General features: G+C 36.9%; 1 protein-coding gene across 1 annotated transcript in view; it reads right to left on the bottom strand.

Annotated features, from left to right (window-relative positions):
• SLC12A2 (solute carrier family 12 member 2) overlaps window positions 1–22,190 on the bottom strand; it is a 109,443-nt gene that overhangs the window by 11,832 nt on the left and 75,421 nt on the right. Inside the window, exons 16-20 of the mRNA XM_047084140.1 lie at window positions 16,667–16,778; window positions 14,469–14,609; window positions 9,370–9,476; window positions 5,341–5,420; window positions 2,749–2,874 (exon numbers count right to left, since the gene is read on the bottom strand). Coding sequence (XP_046940096.1) covers window positions 2,749–2,874; window positions 5,341–5,420; window positions 9,370–9,476; window positions 14,469–14,609; window positions 16,667–16,778 — 566 coding nt within the window. The remainder of the gene's footprint in view (window positions 1–2,748; window positions 2,875–5,340; window positions 5,421–9,369; window positions 9,477–14,468; window positions 14,610–16,666; window positions 16,779–22,190) is intronic.

Genomic DNA, 22,190 nt, shown 5'->3' with positions numbered 1-22,190 from the left:
GTAAATAGAGCACATTTATAAACAGAGCATAGTATGATGAGACAGTCTGTGAAAAATAATCAAGACTGAAAATAGATATCTTCTACACTGAGTGTTGAGGAGTTTTAAAAGCAAACATATTTTAGACCCCTCCAACAGGGCTACTGATGAACGCTCACCCCTACATTGTATTCCTGTAAAACTGACAAAAACTGGAACACGATTTTTAAACTTGTAAATGTTCATACTTGAAATCAGTTGAAAATAATTTCAACTATGGCTTATAGAATTGAAATAGGACGTTAAAAACTGACACTGCAGATAACACATGAATTTTAAACACTGCCACTGCATCACTGGGCAAATGACTGAAAAGTTACTTTTAGAAACGTTTAATGGATATCCGGTCCTGGTAAAAACTAATCACCACTTGAAACAGGAAGGAATTTGATCAGAGACAGAGTCTTTTGGTTTATATAAAATACTATTTATACATATATACATCAATTGATATATAAAACGTAAGCATATATATACATGTATATATGTTTGTATGCATGTACTGGTCAATCTGTATTTAGGTATCTTTAAGTATTTTCTTGGGGTTAACAGTTTTGCTAATCTCAGGTTCTTCTTCAGATAAGCTTATGTGAGGTGTCTGAGGCATGTAAAACTCCAGACCCGGACAGGGAAGAGTACACTGCTCTGGAGTCAAGTGGCTCCCAGGATTCCAGGATTCCCTCTAACGCTTCTCCTGGCTGCGTCAGCTTGAAATGGTTAGTTAACTCCTCACTTTCCTTGTTAGTAAAAGGGTGAACAATACATACCTCTTCAGATCATTATGCTGCAAGCATTAAAGACCTTTAGCTCAGTGCCTAGCACAAAGTAAGTATTCAAAGGGCACTCTTTCTGTCCCCTTGCATGCTGTGTGCCACAGTAACCAAGAAAGACATACCGAACACCTATAATTATACGGTGACTACACAAGAATGTTTCTAATTCTGAACACCTTTAAATTATATAAACTTTTCTATAGTTTCTATGTTAATTTTGAAAATAACTGGCTACATAGAAAATAAACACAAAATAAAATTAATGCTATTTTTGAATGCTAATTTCTTATGCCTCTTAGGGAACATTTCAATTATTACATTTAATTTTATAGGATTATGTATTACTGTTCTTATAAAGTAGATATTTGATACTGTCTTTGATGATAGTAAAAATAACAATTATAAATATAAATGCGGACATGGTGTATTTATTTCAGAGAGCTCAAAAAATGTTAAGGAAATCCTGACACTTAAAAAATAATTTACACTAAGATATATAAAGGTATCTGAAGGTAATAAAGCTATTGACATTTTCAAAATAAAAAGGTGAGCAGGTATGTACTCACCCCAGGTTCCTACTCTAAAAATAATGACTTCCCAAGCTTCCCAATGAGCTAATGTGTAGAAAACACCTACTGCAATGTGAAAGGCACAGAGTAGATGCTTGATGACTATTACTTCTTCCTTTCCCATCATAGTTTTACCTATCAATTCCTAACAGATTCAGTAAAGAAAGGATCGGTTTTAGGAAAAAGAAAATGATAACAAAAATAAAAAGAGAAAATGAGAGCATGTATACCATAAACTAAAAGTAAATGCAGGAACATTAAAAGCAGTTTTAGAATCTTTCATAGTGTTTTGAGATGAAACAGGAAACAAATTATAATCAAGCCAGCAAAGAACTTAAAGCGAAAATGGGTCTCAACTAAAGCCTCAACTACCACTACTCTGAGCAGCCAATGTAACTAAGGAGCAAAGAAATATTAAGTAACAGCAGTGCTTCTACGTAATCTGGGAAAGATCGATTTCACAGCGACAGGATTTGCCCAAAGTGATCGATTTCAGAAAAAGAATGGTAATTCTTTGATAGGAATCAAAAAAGCATGATATGGTTTGATGATTTACAGTGCAGATTTTTCTTGTTGCGTGCCAGCTGGGACCAGGACAGATGGAGATACTGACTGAACAGAGGTAGGAGAGTGAGGGCGGGAGAGTAAGATTTGGAAGTCATCCCTCTTTCCGTCTTGTAAACATGACACAGATTTATGGATGAAATTATCTCAGCATCTCAGGAGATTTGGAGACCTTTGTGTGGCCTGAACCACATGGGCCACCAGGGGTAGTAGGTGTGCAATTATGGCCAAACAGTTCAGTAACCAAACACCAATAGCATGTTCCTTCAGAGACTAAGTGAGGAATACAACTGCATGTGATTTTTTATTACATGGTTTTACCTCAACAACTCCAGGTACAGTAGATGTAAAAAGTATTCTAAATATGTCAGCATGTAAACAAAATCCCTGGTATTTCAATATCTTGATTTACAAAAAAATTATGTAGATTTGTGGTCAACTTCATTTCTTCCAGGGTTATCTTATGCTCTATCACATTACTCTAAAATTACCATGTTACTTTCCAAGTTCAGATTTAACCTAGGCTTTAAATTAAATTGTTTCATTTAAAGCATATATAAAAATATACAAGCAGGTATTAGTGTAGTGTATAATTAACTGGCATGGCTTCTGTTCTACGATCGACTTTAGTATTTTAAAAATAGCTAATCATGTTGTAGCCGTCCATTTTACCTCATCTACTAGAAATGAACAGTACAAATGAGAGAATGGGTTACTTAATAAGACATGTTATATAATAAAAACCACTTCTCCCCAAATTAAACATTACCATTAATAACATTTCTTGTCTGAATAAAAATTACCTTTGTGTGTAACACTTTTCTCATCGGATGGCTTGGAGGTATCTAAGTCCGATTTTTTACTGTACTCCATACTTAGTACCACATCCTTGACACCGGGAGATTTCTCTTGTGAAGACAATAATTCTTCTATGGACATGAAAGTAATCAAATTATTATCTAAATCTTATTTTAACCATTAATGAAAGCACCATGGTATATTAATTAAATAACAGTTCACAGCACAGTTTAGGAAGAAATAGTAAGTTTACAGTACATGATTTCTTAGGTAAACAAATGTGATAATCTGTTTTGAAAGAACTATTCACTCAAATATCTTGAGCCACGGCTAAGTATCAGACATGTGAATTAGGTGCTGAGGAATTAGTAATGAGTGAGATTCAAAGAACATAAAAGTGGCAGACCAAAGAATAGTGTATAGAATGTGAATAAATTCTACTCTCAAAGTCATTTACACATGTAAAATATGTAAAATGTGACAAATGTTCACATATGTGTAAGATGACAAACAATACTGAAAAATTATACCCCTGACTATAGAGACAAAACCAGGACATCAACTCAGGGTAGAGTACCAGTTTTTCATTTTTAAAGCACTTTCTCCATTTTGTATCTTTTGAGAAGTAGTTAGTAAACAGTTAACTTCCACCATGAACACATGTGACACGAAGACAAATGTCATAAGAAACTGATCGGTGACAGATAATCCTCATCACTGATTTGTGTGTATGATGAGAAATAACAAGAGAAACGACTATGCTAAGAACTTTGCAGACATTTCTTTACAACAACCCTATGAAATAATCACCTTTTTAAAATTTTAATGTTTTATTTAAGTATCTCTACACCCAACGTGGGGCTAGAACTCATAACCCCAAGATCAAGAGTCTCAGGCTCTTCTGACTGAGCCAGCCCAAGCACCCCAATAATTATGTTTTAAGGTATGAGGAAACTGAAGCTGGGAAGTCAGCAAATTTGCCCAGGCTACAGAGCTATGTACTAAGAGAAAAAGCTGGGATTTTCAAAGGAGATCTGACTCCAAAGCCTGTGCTCTTGATCCTGTGCTGAACCAAATTCCTGTGTCCAAATCCTGATGACGAATAACAAGACCTTCGAAACAATTTTCCTAATTGAAACACATGAAAATGTTTTCTTAAAGTTCTAGTCAGACTCAAATCACAGTGGATTACACAACTATATATGTAATTGATTAGTCAAATTGTCATACTTTTGAGAGTGACAGGGAACACAACTAATTGTGCAGTTAACAGGTACCCTAAACCTCAATTGCTGGCAGCTCACGAGAGAACTGAAACAGTATTTTGCAAGGCCTACTCCGGAGTAAGAAAATGCATTTTCAGCAAGCCATACTTTTGTGTTCCATGGATAAAGACCTCAAAGCGTTCCTTTCAAAACTGCACAATACCCTTAAAATGGTGGGAGGAGGGGGAGGATTACAACTGTTTAAATATATAAACAGGTGACAAAAGTTCATGATGTGCCTCTCAGCTATTTAGGCTTAGCTATTTTTGATGATTTAGTTAATTAATTGATAAGGGTAAAATATTAGGTATGCAATTTCTTAAACTTATAATATTTGTTAAACTACCAGGAAATCATCAAAGGGTACAGAATTTCCCAGTTTTTATTAAGGTGGCAAAAGTAATCAGTATACCTTAGTTAGGTTTAAAGTTTCATCTAAAAACATTTTTTTTGAATGCTTTAAAAATTACATAGTTGGAGAGGAGATTAGTGGGTATCAGGGGTTAATGATGGGGGAGAGATGAAGGGCATGGTGGAGGCATAAAGGAGTAGCACAAGAGAGATTTTTGCGGCGATCGAACAGTTTTGTATCTTGATTATGGTGCTGGTTATATGAATCAACCGCATGTGATACATGGCACAGAACTATACACATGTTCATGAGCACACACACACAAGTGTTAAGTAGAACTGGTGTAATCTGAATAAGGTGGGTAAATGGTCACAATGTCAGTTTCCTGGTTATGACGTATAATGATAGATATTCAATATGTTACCACTGGGAGCAATGGATGAAGGGTACAGAGGACCTCTGTATTATTTCTTCTGTTACTTATTATGGATCTATAATCATTTCAAAACGAAAAAGTTATGAAAAATGACTTATAGGGTCTTTTCTGAAGACAGAGAAAATGACATTACCAAGTTCAGTTTTCATTATTAATATACCTGTGTGTAAAAAAAGCATGACCTTCATAAACATGAAAATGATGATTTAGCAGTCATTAACATTTTTTTCTCTAGAGTATTTACCATGTATTTTTATAAATTTGGCCAAACTAAAACCATAACTCATGCTTATTTCTCTTAAACTTATGATTTACGCTGAATTTTATTCTCTCCATTAATAATCACCAGCCATCATCCAGGTTGGTGCCAACTCTCAAAAGATGGTGGAGCTGAAAAGATCTCACTTCCAAATGCCATACAGTAAGTACATGACACAAAACAGATAGTAAATGTTAAAGTTATTGAAGAATCTGTGAGAATGACATAGAACTAACAGAGTCATTTATATTTTTAAAGTAAAACATTTATTCAAGCAAGACTTACCTTGTGCTTGAAGATGAGATATATCCAGACCCTCTTTTAGGCGGATAACCACTACTCCATATTGTATGTCAAAGGCGTCACTATAATGGGGGTGGGGGGAGAATCAAAATCACAAAAATGTTAGTGTCCTCCTCTATAAAATGAAGGCAGTAAGAGATGATTTCTAAAACACCTTCAGCTTTAAATGTCTTATTTCTAACATATGCTTTTAAAAATACAGTGAGACCCATATAATGTCTGCTTCAAATTCTATACCATTCCCTTTCCTTTCTTCTATAATACTCTTAAAAACGAGTTTAAGTGTACATCTTTATAGTCTTGACACTCTACCTACACCAGACATTTAAAGCATGCCTGTACTCCTATCCTATCTGAAACAAACTAAAATTACGGAAAAATAACATTCAATATTCCCACCATACTTAATTTAGGCTTACACCCTTAAAGCTATGAGAAATACAAGAAGACAAAGCAAAGTGATTCCACTGAGAAAGAGAATAGGTTGTACAATATAAAGGAATGACTTCTGAAAGAAACCAGAGTATTTTTAAGTAATTCTCACATTTTTACAAAAATGTTTAAAAAGGTAATACAAAGATTTTATATGCATTTGTAGAGACGCATTCATATGTCCTTTCAAGTTTTTTAAACACAAATGGGATCATCCTATAACACATGCAAAATATATTAAAACCTCAAAGACAACTCTAAAACCAGACTTCAATTCTGGAAACTTTATGTTGAGACCATGAATCATGTGGATTCAAGTTTTTCACAAATCTACTGAAAGAATTACAAATTCCTAAACTTTGGGTCATTCCCGGAGTGTAACAGGCTTGAGTTTTATCTTTCATTATTATTTTTAATTATGAAGCAACCAATATTCATTATACTCAAAAAATTACATACAACCTAGTTCTATATAACCAAAAGAAAGGGCTAAAATGCTAAAAAAAAAAAAAATCAAATTTTTGTTCCCACAGACACAAAGAAGAATACCTATCACTGTAAGAGATGTTTTATTGGTTTACTGATGTTTTTTGTTTTTGTTTTTGTTTTAAATCATGGGAAGACAATTTTGGCCTCATTCTTATAATGAATTAGCTAAGGTCTGAAGAGATTCATCGGAAAATTAATGGACACAGTAACCTTCCTCAGCTGTATCCTGAAAGACCTAACACTAGAGAAGAGTAACTACAAGTATTTGAAAAAATAGTTAATAAATCACAAATGACTTAAAATCAAGGCCCTTAAAGAAAAGGCAGTGAATATAGCTTCCCAAGTTTACCGTGGAATAAAGTAGCTAAATATTTTTGCTATAAACAAAGAAATTTCTCTAAGCTATAATTTGATTTGGAGTTTTAGTCTCTCCATGCTGTTACTAGGCATAGTAAATTAAGTAAACCTCAAGTGCTCAAAGTATTTATAATCAGAACCAAAATTTAAGTGTCACAAGATAAAAGCATAAGCAGTATCACTGCTTTGAAACTGACATCAATTTCTATGGCTCTGGAAACCAGAAAGCATCATTTTGCCTCTCTTTTAATTGCTGCCTGCTGTATAATACTTAGAGTAATACTTGACTCTCAGAGCAAACATTCACTTCAAGTTCCTACAAGGTCAAAGTCAGCAAGACTCCTTTCTTTTCACTGTTTCCATATGAGCAACTAGAACTAACAGTGGAAGAATTCTTTGTAAAAATGTCACTTTTTCTACATTTTAGGATAATTATTCCATCTCACTGTTCTTGCATCTTCAGAAAAGAGCACAGTCCACGTCAGATGGCCCACATGATTTAAACATTCACACTGTCCTTCCTTTCCTATTCCTCACATATGCAAAGTGCACAGGACAGAATTAGAAACGTACGATGAAACCCCAAAGCTAAAGAGCAACCATATTAGGTCAAAAATCAGAAAAGCTTTAATTTTACTAAAAGCATTTAATAATTACTTGGGAAAACTTATTCATTCTATACTTTCCTAATCAATATGAAGAGATTTTTTAAAAAGTATAACATCTGGTTACTCCCTCAAATAGATTTCAAGGTAGCTATGGACACAAAATTATCATATGTGATCCAGGTAAGTACTTATGGCTCCAACAGGAGTTCCAGTAAGGGAAATAACTCTACTTAGTTAAGGATAATCAGATCAAAATTCAGAGAGATAAGATTTGAACCTGGTCATAGAGCTACTTTGCCAAACACATTTTTTTTTAAAAAACCACAATTGTATGTAAAGAAAAACAAGATATGAAAGAATGAACAGTTCTGTTTCATCAGCATCTATAATAAGAAGAAATTATTCTTCAACCAAGGATTGTGGTGTGGGGCACCTGGTTGCCTCAGCTTGGGACTCTTGATCTTATGGTTGTGAGTTCGAGCCCCATGTTGGGTGTAGAGATTACTTAAAAAAAAAAAAAAAAAAAAAAACCAAAAAACAAAAAAACAAAAAAAAGAATGGTGGTGTGATGGACTCCTAAGTATGGAGAACAGAGGGGAGTTGGTGGAGGGATGGAAAAAAATAGGTGATGGGGATTAAGAGTACACTTAATGGCTCATGATGGGCACTGAGTATTGCAGAGAATTGTTGAATCACGATATTATACACCTGAAACTAATGTAACACTAAATGTTACCATTGGAATTAAAATAAAAAAACTTAAAAATATAATGGTAGCGGCGCCTGGGTGGCTCAGTCGGTTAAGCATCCGACTTTGGCTCAGGTCACAATCTCACGTCTCTTGAGTTCAAGCCTCATGTCAGGCTCTGTACTGACATCTTGAAGCCTGGAGCCTGCTTTGGATTCTGTTTCTCCCTTTCTGACCCTCCTCCACTTGTACTCTCTCTCTCTTTCTCTTTCTCAAAAAGAAATAACATTTAAAGAAAATTAAAAAAAAAAACACACAATGGTAGTGTGAAAGGGAATCCTTATCCTCTATAAAACAGTACAAATGAGATAAAGGGACCTGTTAAGCAAACCCAGAATACTAGGAAAAGGAAGTATTTTAAAATTAAGAAGAAAATTGCCAAAAATAACAAGTTTTATTCTTTTTATTAAATAACTCACTTAGTTCCAGCAAGCATTTGTGGTGGATTAAACAGATACATTCATAAAAATCAACTATAACATAAACCAGCTCAAGTCAGAAAGACAAAGTAACAAAAAAATAAAAAGAATGCACCAGACAATCCATACAAGGGAAGATGAAGTAATGTTAAACCAACACAAGCTGTCTGATAAATATCATTCATTTAAATTACACCAAGAAGTGAATTATAGACTCAAAATCTACACTTCAGAAACAGGTTGAAAATCAAAGCATGTAAGTACACTTAAAAAATGTAAATGACTGGGGCGCCTGGCTGGCTCAGTCCATTAAGCGTCCAACTTCGGCTCAGGTCATGATCTCACAGTTGGAGAGTTCGAGCCTTGCATCGGGCTCTGTGCTGAGCCTCCTTCGGAGTAGGTGTCTTCCTTTCTCCCTGCCCCTCCCCCATTGTCTCACTCTCTCTCAAAAATGAACATTAAAAAAAAGTTTATTAAAAAAAAACGCAAATCACCTAATGCATAAATAAAGTAATAACATGTAAATCAGTGTGAGAGAATAAACCTAACCATCTGAAGGGTGATATCAATGATGAAATGCCCTCCTCAGCACCAGATACTATAATGACAGAACACAAGGTGAGAGGTCTGACATTCGGGAAATCTGCTCAGCAACAGCTGTTAAGGATACCCCAACTCTTCCTAACTTGAATGAGAAGCTAGAGTATATATGTCGTGTGCTCATTTGCACACGTGTGTGAATGTTCAAATGTATTGAGACAGAAACATCAATCAAAACATTTTGTGAATAGTTCGTCAAGTGACAACCCAGATAACCGCATGTGATTCTTTTCATTCTTAGGCTTCTACGAGAAGAGAGGGTATTAAGAAAACAGGCTTCACAAACCACTGCAGGCTTTGAAAACCAGTGCAAGTTTTCATTTTCTGAACCAAGTTCCTGGATTAAAAGGATACTTACTGAAATATGTTTATGTACATATCCACATCTCTCATATCTGCTTGCAACCAATCTTTCTTAAATCCAAGGACAAGTGTGTTTGGTTTCATACGCCCAAGACCAGCAGCCTAAAACAAAGGAAACACACAACTTTCAATATATACTATTCAGCAAAATATTTTATAAAGGATCAAGTCCTCCAAATAGACGGGCTATAAACATTTATTTTTTTATTTTTATTCTTTTAATATTTATTTGAGAGTGTACATATGTGCTCTCTCTCAAAATAAAGTTAAAGATTAATTTTAATCTTTAAAGATTAATCTGTTGAAAGATTAACAATTAAATCTTTATTTCAAGATTAAATTAATCCAAGTATACATTATGTGATCATGTGCCAGACACTGTCCATACGATTTGGGATAGTTAGCAATATCCTAACCATATAAAACTTAAAATCTTTCTCAAAACGTTCTCTCCATGCACAAATTTCTTTCAAAAAAGAAATAATATCTATCCCACTAGATATTAAAAACAACTCTTTACCTTCATAGCTAAAAGATAATCATTGTTTTTTAAAACTATCTATTAGGTATCAAGATAGCCACTAACCACACAGACTTTTCTGGTTTTTTTGTTTTTTTTTTTTTTTTTGGTAAAAGCAAAGCAAGAAACATCTTTGAGTTTTAGAGCTTTTTAAAGAACGAGGCTACAAGATAACCAATAACTTACTGATGATACAAAATAATGTCATTTTTGTTCTCTTTTTCATCACAAACTTTTGTCACAACATAATAATTAAAAAGTTTTATTTTTATAAAATTAACAATAACACCCTGCAGCACTCTGTCCACTTGTTTCAACTTCATTATTTCAATAACTTTTCCTTGAATGACTGAGCAAAGAAATTTGAAATGTATCACTCATCCCTAAATCCTTTGTAAATTCTAATCAAAGTAGTTATTCAGTCAGAAGTAATGCTTTCAGTTTCCATAAAACATCCTGTGTTTTAAAGAACAATTTATTACTGAAAATATGTCTTCTCTGGAAAACAGATTTCTTTAATGGTTCATAAAATCAGTTTTTCATGGAATTCCATAATTGAAACTGATTTGGCAAAATACAATCCTCTGAAGCTTATTACAAATGTCTTTAGTTTCAAATATTCCCATTGTGTTGTTTCTTTGGATCTTCAGCAATGTTTTCTATGCATCTTTCACCAGAATTTGCTGACAAGAAATGTGTTTTAGTTTGTTATTATATTTTCCTTTGCATCATCATAACCATTTTCACTGCAGCAGAAACAACTATTTCCACAATGGTACACAATGGCTTTTTATTTCTGTCTTTCACTATTAAGTAAAAATATTTCCAATCATTATGGTTACCTATTGCAATGTAGTTAAATACTGCTGTGAGATCTGTATTACTTTAAAAATTACTGAAAACAATACTTGTAGAGTTTTGGCTCCATGTCCTGGATGGTTAAAATGTTCAGCCATTAGGGATAGCTTTTATTTTTTTTTAATGTTTGTTTATTTTCAACGAGAGAGACAGAGTGCAAGCGGAGGAGGGGCAGAGAGAGCAGGAGACACAGAATCTGAAGCCGGCTCCAGGCTCCGAGCTGTCAGCACAGAGCCCCACGCGGGGTCCAAACTCACGAACCGCGAGATCAGGACCTGAGCCAAAGTTGGATGCTTACCCGATTGAGCTACCCAGGTGCCCCCAAATTAGTGATTGCTTTAAATTATCATTAGTTAATATCTCATGGCACAATATTTCTTGTAGATGTGGCTATAAGACATAATTTGTACATAATTTATATTTCTAATATTCGTATTGGTATTAGAATTAGATTATTTTGATCTACTTATTTCAGAAGAACTTAAAAGAACTTACCGTCTATCTCAAAAAGTGGCTGATGAAGAGGAAAGGTCACAAACATTCAGCATGTATTAAAGAGTATAATTCTGGGCTATTTTTGTGCAGGAAAAAATGTAAAGTTATGTCTAGAGTGAGACTGTGAATGAGACCCACTTGATTTAAAGGGCCCCCATAACGTAATCTGAATCTGAATTTTCACTAAGGACAGTAAGTTTTTGCTCTTTGAAATGAAGGTTTAAAATTGACTGACAATTAAGTGGCTCCTGCCATTAAAAAAGAAAACAGAAAGATACAAATACACAAGGAAGCTAGCAGTGCTACTGGAGAAGAATGCCTCTTTTTTAAAATCGTGAATCTTGAGATTTATTGTGGAGCCTGGATACTTAAATGCTAATTCAATGATACATGAATGCTTATAATCAGTAACTAGATAAATGAGAGAGAAACGAGAAGAGAGAGCATAAGTCAGGTAGAGTAAACATGTTCAAAAGCGGTTTTTGACAAAGATTATAAACCTCTAATAAGACATACAGGCTTTTGCCACTGGATGTTAACAGGTTTCCAGAAGGTACAAAAGAAAGAGAAATACTGTCAGTGACAATTTACACTAAGAAGTCAGTGATTAATTCTGCAGAGATAATTCTCCTATTTTTAAGTTTGTTTTACACAGTTACTCAAAGGGCTCTGCCACTATAATCAAGGCAACTTCTTGGGCATCTCAGTGAAATGCTTGCATCCACCAGTTTATAGGCCAGTCTCAAAATACTACCATGCGCTATGCATCCTACCTTTATCCCCACACTGCTCAAACGGTCTAGACCCACTGGGGTGAACATGTCAGCGGGAAGAAGAGTGAAGAGGACAATGGATCCTAACACTCGTCAACAGTGTCATTTTTACCACAGAAACCCTTAAGGGCAGAGGTTCTCAAACTGTAGTGTCCGCACTGTACCAGGAGCCGTTATAGAAATGCAAACTCTCCCGGCTCACCCAAGGACCCACTGAGTCATCCCAAAGGTGGGACGCAGCAGTGTGTTTTAACAAGCCCACTACAGGGGCGCCTGGGTGGCGCAGGCGGTTAAGCGTCCGACTTCAGCCAGGTCACGATCTCGCGGTCCGTGAGTTCGAGCCCTGCGTCAGGCTCTGGGCTGATGGCTCAGAGCCTGGAGCCTGTTTCCGATTCTGTGTCTCCCTCTCTTTCTGCCCCTCCCCCGTTCATGCTCTGTCTCTCTCTGTCCCAAAAATAAATAAACGTTGAAAAAAAAAATTTAAAACAAACAAACAAACAAACCAAAAAGCCCACTACATGACTCTGACGTACGCTCAAGTTCAGGAACCACTGCTCTAAGGAAGTATTTTCCTTCCTGACGCTTCTTAAATACATAAAGTGGTTCTAGAAATGTTCCTACAAATCGCACAAAAGCAAGTTAAGATTTACCCACTAGAAACAACCTTATGACCAGAAGCAGAATTTTACTTGAAATATTTAAATACTTTACATAGAAAAGCAAATACATTAAATAATCATGTACGCATCACCCAGCTTAAGAAAAAAACATTACAAACACACTTCAAACACCCTATGTATCCTTGTCATGCCCTCTTTGTATTTTCACCATTTCATCATTTAGGCATACATACATACATATACATGTTTAATTTACGTATATTTAAAATTTTATATCATCTCCATATTGTTCCTGTCTTTTTACCTTGCTATTTTTCCTTAGCACTTTCTGTGTTCAAAGTTTATTCCTATTGCTACGTATAACTAATTCCCTTTTATCACTATGTAGAATTCCACTGCATGTTTATACCACGATCTTTCAATTTGTGGCTGATGGCTGTTGAAGTTACTTCCATTTCTTTTTCACGAATACAAATAATGCTGCTATGCAATTTCATATAGTCTTCCCTACACGTGTAAAAGTTTCTCTAAGGAACACACGTAAGAACGCAATGTCCGAGGATACGAACACTTTGAAAGTAGAGGACACTGCCAGGTTGCTGACCCAAGTGACTGTGCCATCTATGTTACTATGGCAGGTCAAAGATTTCCAACTGTTCACACGGCTCCTAACACTTGGAATTGGCAGACTGAACTTCAGAGTTCAACTTTTTTGTGTCTCACTGAAATAAAAATCCTTCCCTAGCTCAAAGTCATAAAATTATTCTACATTTTTCTTCTAATAGTTAAAAACTTTGCCTTTCACATTTAGTCCTTAATCTCTCTAGAAATGGTTTTTGTGTATTCTTTGTAAAGATCTATTATTTTTTCACACAAATCACCAACTGCCCTAGCTCATCCTTTTAATTCTACTTCCATATATATTAAATTTTCTATATGAGGGGCTCTATTTCTCCTTTCTGTTTTATTCCATTAACCTTATTATCACTAATTCAATACCACTATGTGTTAATTACTAAAGTTTATGATGAGACTTTATATCTACCAAAGTAAGCCCACTACCACCCCTTATTATTCCTGAGGCTCGCCTAAGATATTCTTAATCCTGTGCTTGTCAAGTTTTATAAAATATCTAAACAGAATGTGCAGGTGACAGCACGCTGAGCCTCCCACCTCTGCTTTAACAGAGCAGCTCTGCAATCAACACAGTGAATGGGCTTCTGGTTAATCTTTCTTTTGAAGAAAGGGGTTCCTATAAAAAAAAGATGGCCAACATGATCCCAACCCATTTATTTCTTCCCATAAACTTCAGGGCTGATTGAGGAAACTGAGCTTCAGAGAAGTTGAGGAACTTTCTCAGTAAAAATTCATAATAAGGAAGTGGTAGTGCTAACATGTCAATCTAGGACCGACTCCAAATCCTAAATTCTGACCAGTGTGTCATACACAAAACTGAAAGTGACATCTAAGTTTAGTAAATAAATAGTGAGAAATACAGTAAGGAACAAGAATTTTTAAAGAATTAAATAAGGACTGCCATTAATTCATACTTACAAACTAACCCCAGTGAGGTACAGCAGAAAGTGAAAGGGAAACGTCTTAGGGAAATAGGCTAGGATAATTTCCAAATAGGTTTTCCCCGGGCTGCCAAGGGCACATTATTTCTTTCATTCCTTAAGCTCTCCAATTACACAAATCTTAGTAATAAAAATATGTTAAAAGATTTACCATTTTTATTGATATGAAGAATGAAACCTAGAATGTAAAAGGTTTTTCAAAGGTTACAAAGAACTTGAATTCTGTTATTTGAAAGGCAGGACAAATTTACCTGCATCAAATACTGTGCACCTTCTCTCAAGTCATCTGCATGGACTGGAGCATAAAAAGCCTTCATCTTGTTCTTGATAAGCCACCGCTGATATTTGGCTTGATCAATGGACATCTCTTTCATGGCTTGTCTTCGAGGGCCCTTTTGGAGAAAAATATTAATAATATCATTAACTGAAAGATCATCTACTCCACATTTATAAAAATCACCCTGATACTTCGGCCTGAACAAGCTGCCTGCACCTGGGGGACGGGGAGAAGAGGAGGACAACAACATTGTATTTTCCTGTCAGTGAATCCTTTCCAGTACTGAAGATAATGACAGTACGGGTCTGCGTTGCAAAAGTGAAGGCATGGGAGGGATGGGGGGGTGCCACTAAAAGGGAAAAGCAAAGAGGAAGAAATGCACACTGAAAAAATTAGAAGGTTTCAATACTAAGTAAATGAGAAAAATTAAAAATTACTAAAGATGGAGAAGAGATTACATGGAGAAAAATAAGAGCCTTCTGCTTTTCTATTTGTTTGGTTTAATGTTCTATTTCTTTTTATTTTTGAGAGAAAGAACATGAGTGGGCAGAGGATGGGCAGAGAGAGGGAGAGAGAGAAAGAATCCCAAGCAGGCTCTGCTTGTCAGCACGGAACCCGATGTGGGACTCAAACTCACGAACCGTGAGATCATGACCTGGGCTGAAATCAAGACTCAGATGCTTACTTACTGAGCCACTCAGGCACCCGAGCCTTGTGTTTTTCTACATAAAGTTTCTCAGCTTGTTTTTCCTTTGTCCCCAATGTTTGAGTTATTAATTCTCAGTAACCTGAAAATATCACTGAAAACAGAAGTTTGCTGTAAAATATAAATGCATTTTTTTCTTCATATTTCTGTTAGTTAAATGGTGAAGTAAGAGAATTAAGGAAATGAGACTTCAACTTGCAATTCTATTTTGGTTCTCGCAAGCAACACATAAAATGTGTTATATGCAAATGTATAAAGCAACAATCTAAAAGTAGGTTTAAGAGTACACCCTCACTGTACATGAAAAAGTATAGGAAAAATACAATTTGTTTTACAGAGGAAAAAGTTAAGGAATATTGCCCCATTTGTAATTTCCTGTGGTCAAACCCCAACTTGAAATGTTCAACTTGGAGACAAAGTGAAAACCTCCACAGGTCCCAAGTGGGGTCGGTGTCTTAATGTTCTCCCCCAGACATGGCTTTGACATTGCTACCATATAAGCAGAGGAGCAAATGTAGCACAGGCTGAGACATGGGGTGTCGAACCCAAATTTCTACCAAGATGAACAAAACAGTTTGGAAGAAAAGCTAATCTGACAAATGCTCCAAATTTCTCACACAGAACAGGTGATCCATTGTCTAACAATCAAGATGCCAAAATCATAAAAACTACTTTTGGATGAAAAGTTTAACAGTATTTTTAAAATGGTATTACTCATGGTAAAACAAAAAAGAATAGGCAATTAAAATTAACACTGTTTCAACTTGGAAATTCAGCATTCACTCTGCCCTTCTTATACACTGGATACTAGATATTTACCAAGATTTGTCTACCTCTTCCAACTTTTTTTTTCTGGTTGTAAATGTTCCCAGTATTCTCAAAACATTATGAAAAATGTCAGTAAGAAAACACACATATTTCAGGGTGCCTGGGTGGCTCAGTCAGTTGAGCTTCCAACTTCGGCTCAGGTCATGATCTCACGATCTGTGAGTTTGAGCCCTGCGTCTGGCTCTGTGCTGACAGCTCAGAGCCTAGAGCCTGCATCAGATTCTGTGTCTCCTTCTCTCTCTGACCCTCCCCCGTTCATGCTCTGTCTCTGTCTCAAAAATAAAATAAACATTAAAAAAAAAAAAAGGAAATACACATATTTCACTTAGGCTCCTTAGTTACCAAGAAGCTACTTTTCTTACACAAAACCTTCTGTAACAGAAATATAGTTTCCTAAAATCTCATAATAAATAAGACAAAAAAAAACAATCAAAATTCTCAAATCTTTGCTGAAGTCAGGTTCTGAGACAGTTTTGAGGCAAAAATATTTTGAAGAAAATAACTAATTACAAAATGTCTAAAGAAACTCAACAGACTTATTTTGTCAAATTATTTCACATCTAAAAAGTCCCATGAATTACAAATTACATACACAGAGTAAAGGATGTTTTAATATAGAAAACAAAGCGAACACTTACCATATGTACATGACTACAGATCATCAACCCAACATTTTTTGTGAAATCATGAACAAGATGAAGTAAAGCTGGGCGTGAGTTTGGAGCACCTGTCATAACAAGACACTGCGGCCTAATTTAAGATTAAAAAAATAAAACAATATTAGAGTTTAGATTTTGATAACATGCAAAGGTTTTACACTGCTTCTCTAAGAATGTGTTATTACACTAGAATCTCTCCTTTATGTAATTGTTCTCAAGACACAGGCCACAGGATTCTCAACAGAAGATGACTTTCAAGCAGGGTTTCTCAGTACATGAGAAATGCATGAACAAAAACTTCTTGGAACAAGTATCATGCCAAATGATTACACATCACTTGGTAAGATTACACATCAAAATTCTGGTAGGTATTACAGGAAGAAATGACCATGGTAATTAAAATATTCATAACAGCAATCAGAGGAAGATGTCGGCATAGGAGGACGCTGGGCTCACCGCGTCCTGCTGATCACTTAGATTCCACCCACATCGGCCTAAATAACGCAGAAAACCGACAAAAGACTAGTAGAACGGATTCTCCGGAGCCAAGCATAGACAAGAGGCCCATGGAAGAGGATAGGAAGGGCGGAAAGGGGGTGTGCGCTACACGGACTGGCGGGAGGGAGCCGGGCGGCGGAGGGGCAGCCCGCCCAGCAAAGCAGAGCCCCCAAGTCTGGCTTGCAAAAGTGGAGGAGCCAGACAGAGTGAATTCTGACAGCCAGCAGGACTTAACATCTGGAATGTTATAAGTCAACAGCTCTGCTCCGAGAGAGAGAGGGCTAGAAGAGGACAACGGGAGGGAGAGTTGTTGAGCCCCAGAGGACAGAGCTCAGCTCAGCGGGAAACAAAGGAGCTGGGAAGCACCATCTCCCTCGCCCATCCCCTAGCCAAAATCCCAAAGGGAAACAGTTCCCGTCAGAGAACTTGCTTCACCGCGCAAACACCCAATGCTGTGCTTCTGTGGATCCACCCCTCCGATGGGTCTGCCTCCCTCCCGGTGCTACAGGGCCCCTCGCGAAGCAGACCACCGAAGGCAAAGCCAACTGAGTCTGCCCCTCCCGCCCCTGTGCACCTTGCAGATCCACCCCGACTAATACGCCAGATCCCATCGAAGCAGCACCACAAGCCTGGCAGTGTGCAAGTAGCCCAGACAGGGGCCACGGCACTCCACAGTGAGTTCTGCCCCTGGGACAGGGGAAGATAAGGTACACACCAGTCTGACTGTGGCCCCAGCGGCGGGCTGGGGGCAGACATCAGGTCTGACTGCAGCCCCGCCCACCAACACAAGTTACTCCAGACAGTACAGAGGAAGAGCCCTGCAGTTCCGCGCCACTCCAGGGACTATCCAAAATGATGAAACAGAAGAATTCTCCTCAAAAGAAAGTCCAGGAAGTAGCGACAGCTAACGAACTGATCAAAAACAATTTAAACAATATAAAAGAAAATGAATTTATTATTTTTTTTTTAAATTTTTTTTTCAACGTTTATTTATTTTTGGGACAGAGAGAGACAGAGCATGAACGGGGGAGGCGCAGAGAGAGAGGGAGACACAGAATCGGAAGCAGGCTCCAGGCTCTGAGCCATCAGCCCAGAGCCCGACGCGGGGCTCGAACTCACGGACCGCGAGATCGTGACCTGGCTGAAGTCGGACGCTCAACCGACTGCGCCACCCAGGCGCCCCGTAAAATGAATTTAAAATAATAGTCATAAAATTAATCGCTGGGCTTGAAAAAAGTACAAAGGACAGCAGAGAATCTATTGCTACAGAGATCAAGGACTAAGAAACAGTCAGGAGGAGCTAAAAAATGCTATAAATGAGCTGCAAAATAAAATGGAGGTGACCACAGTTCAGATTGAAGAGGCAGAGGAGAGAATAGGTGAATTAGAAGATAAAATTATGGAAAAAGAGGAAGCTGAGAAAAAGATAAAATATCCAGGAGTATAAGGGGGAGAATTAGAGAAGTGATGCGACAAAACATAATAATATACGCATAATTGGGATTCCAGAGGAGGAAGAGAGAGAGAAAGGTGCTGAAGGTGTACTTGAAGAAATCATAGCTGAGAACTTCCCAGATCTGGGGAAGGAAACAGGCAATGAAATCCAAGAGGCACAGAGAACTCCCTTCAGACGTAACTTGAATCAATCTTCTGCATGACATATCATAGTGAAACTGGCAAAATACAAGGATAAAGAGAATATTCTGAAAGCAGCTAGGGATAATCGTGCTCTACCATATAAAGGGAGATGGATAAGACTAGTGACGGATCTATCTACTGAAACTTGGCAGGCCAGAAAGGAATGGCAGGAAATCTTCAATGTGATGAACAGAAAAAATATGCAGCCGAGAATCCTTTATCCAGCAAGTCTCTCATTTGGAATAGAAGGAGAGATAAAGATCTTCCCAAACAAACAAAAAATGAAGGAAGTCATCACCACTAAACGAGCCCTACAAGAGATCCTAAGGGGGATCCTGTGAGACAAAGTACCAGAGACATCACTACAAGCATGAAACCTACAGACATCACAATGACTCTAAACCCATATCTTTCAATAAAAACACTGAATGTAAATGGACTAACCGCTCTAACCAAAAGACACAGGGTATCAGAATGGATAAAAAAACAAGACTCATCTATCTGCTGTCTACAAGAGACTCATTTTAGACCTGAGGACACCTTCAGATTGAAAGTGAGGGGATGGATAACTATCTATCATGCTACTGGAAGTCAAAAGAAAGCTGGAGTGGCCATACTTATATCAGACAAACTAGACTTTAAATTAAAGGCTATAACAAGAGATGAAGAAGGGCATTATATAATAATAACAGGGTCTATTCATCAGGAAGAGCTAACAATTATAAATGTCTATGTGCCGAATACGGGAGCCCCCAAATATACAAAACATTTAATCACAAACATAAGCAACCTTATTGATAAGAATATGGTCACTGCAGGGGACTTTAATGTCCCACTTACAGCAATGGATACAACATCTAGACACAAGATCAATAAAGAAACAAGGGCCCTGATTGATACATTGGATCAGATGGACTTGACAGATATATTTAGAAGTCTGTATCCCAAAGCAACAGAATATACTTTCTTCTTGAGTGCACATGGAACATTCTCCAAGAGAGATCACATACTGGGTCACAAAACAGCCCTTCATAAGTATACAACAGTTGAGATCATACCATGCATACTTTCAGACCACAATGCTATGAAGCTTGAAATCAACCACAGGAAAAACTCTGGAAAACCTCCAAAAGCATGGAGGTTAAAGAACACCCTACTAAAGAGTGAATGGATCAACCAGGCAATTAGAGAAGAAATTTAAAAATATATGGAAACAACGGAAAATGAAAATACAACAATCCAAATGCTTTGGGATGCAGCAAAGGCAGTCCTGAGAGGAAAATACATTGCAATCCAGGCCTATGTCCAGAAACAAGAAAAATCCCAAATACAAAATCTAACAGCACACCTAAAGGAAATAGAAGCAGAACAGCAAAGATACCCCAAACCCGGCAGAAGAAAAGAAATAATAAAGATCAGAGCAGAAATAAACAATATAGAATCTAAAAAAAAACTGTAGAGCAGATCAGTGAAACCAAGAGTTGGTTTTTTGAAAAAATAAATAAAATTGATAAACCTCTAGCCAGGCTTCTCAAAAAGAAAAGGGAGAGGACCTAAATAGATAAAATTATGAATGAAAATGGAATTATTACAATCAATCCCTCAGAAATACAAGCAATTATCAGGGAATACTATGAAAAATTATATGCCAACAAACTGGACAACCTGGAAGAAATGGACAAATTCCTAAACACCCACACACTTCCAAAACTCAAACAGGAAGAAATAGAAAGCTTGAACAGACCCATAACCAGTGGAGAAATTGGATCAGTTATCAAAAATCTCCCAACAAATAGGAGTCCAGTACCAGATGGCTTCCTTGGGGAAGTTTATCAGACATTTAAAGCAGAGATACTACCTATCCTTCTCAAGCTATTCCAAAAAATAGAAAGGGAAGGAAAACTTCCAGACTCATTCTATGAAGCCAGTATTACTTTGATTCCTAAACCAGACAGAGACCCAGTAAAAAAAGAGAACTACAGGCCAATATCCCTGATGAATACGGATGCAAAAATTCTCAATAAGATACTAGCAAATCGAATTCAACAGCATACAAAAAGAATTATTCACCATGATCAAGTGGGATTCATTCCTGGGATGCAGGGTTGGTTCAACATTCGTAAATCGATCAACGTGATATGTCACATTAATAAAAGAAAAGATAAGAACCATATGATCCTGTCAATCGATACAGAAAAAGCATTTGACAAAATTCAGCATTCTTTCTTTTTTTCTTTTTTTTTTTTTTTTTCAACGTTTATTTATTTTTTGGGACAGAGAGAGACAGAGCATGAACGGGGGAGGGGCAGAGAGAGAGGGAGACACAGAATCGGAAACAGGCTCCAGGCTCCGAGCCATCAGCCCAGAGCCCGACACGGGGCTCGAACTCACAGACCGCGAGATCGTGACCTGGCTGAAGTCGGACGCTTAACCGACTGCGCCACCCAGGCGCCCCTAGCATTCTTTCTTAATAAAAACCCTCGAGAAAGTCGGGATAGAAGGAACATACTTAAACATCATAAAAGCCATTTATGAAAAGCCCACAGCTAATATCATCCTCAATGGGGAAAAACTGAGAGCTTTCTCCCTGAGATCAAGAACACGACAGGGATGTCTACTCTCACCGCTGTTGTTCAACAGTGTTGGAAGTGCTAGCATCAGCAATCAGACAACAAAAGGAAATCAAAGGCATCAAAATTGGCAAAGATGAAGTTAAGCTTTCACTTTTTGTAGATGACATGATATTATACATGGAAAATCCAAAAGACTCCACCAAAAGTCTGCTAGAACTGATACATGAATTCAGCAAAGTCGCAGGATAAAAAATCAACGTACAGAAATCAGTTCCACTCTTATACACTAATAATGAAGCAACAGAAAGACAAATAAAGAAACTGATCCCATTCACAATTGTACCAAGAAGCATAAAATACCTAGGAATAAACCTAACCAAAGATGTCAATGATCTGTATGCTGAAAACTATAGAAAGCTTATGAAGGAAATTGAAGAACATATAATGAAATGGAAAAACATTCCATGCTCATGGATTGGAAGAATATTGTTAAAATGTCAATAGTACCCAAAGCTATCTACACATTCAATGCAATCCCAATCAAAATGGATACAGCATTCTTCTCAAAGCTAGAAGAAGCAATCCTAAAATTTGTATGGAACCACAAAAGACCCCGAATAGCCAAAGTAATCTTGAAGAAGAAGACCAAGGGAGGCATCACAATCGCAGACTTTAGTCTCTACTATAAAGCTGTAATAATCATCAAGACAGCATGGTATTGGCCTAAAAACAGACACATAGACCAATGGAATAGAATAGAAACCCCAGAACTAGACCCACAAAAATATGGCCAA

The sequence above is a fragment of the Lynx rufus genome, unplaced genomic scaffold (assembly GCF_022079265.1).
Source record: "Lynx rufus isolate CCGP_SWC_20201006 ecotype Redwood Valley unplaced genomic scaffold, mLynRuf1.p SCAF_1, whole genome shotgun sequence".
Classification (NCBI taxonomy): domain Eukaryota; kingdom Metazoa; phylum Chordata; class Mammalia; order Carnivora; family Felidae; genus Lynx; species Lynx rufus.
The sequence above is the reverse complement of the archived record's forward strand: the minus strand, read 5'-3'. Positions and strand labels throughout refer to the sequence as shown.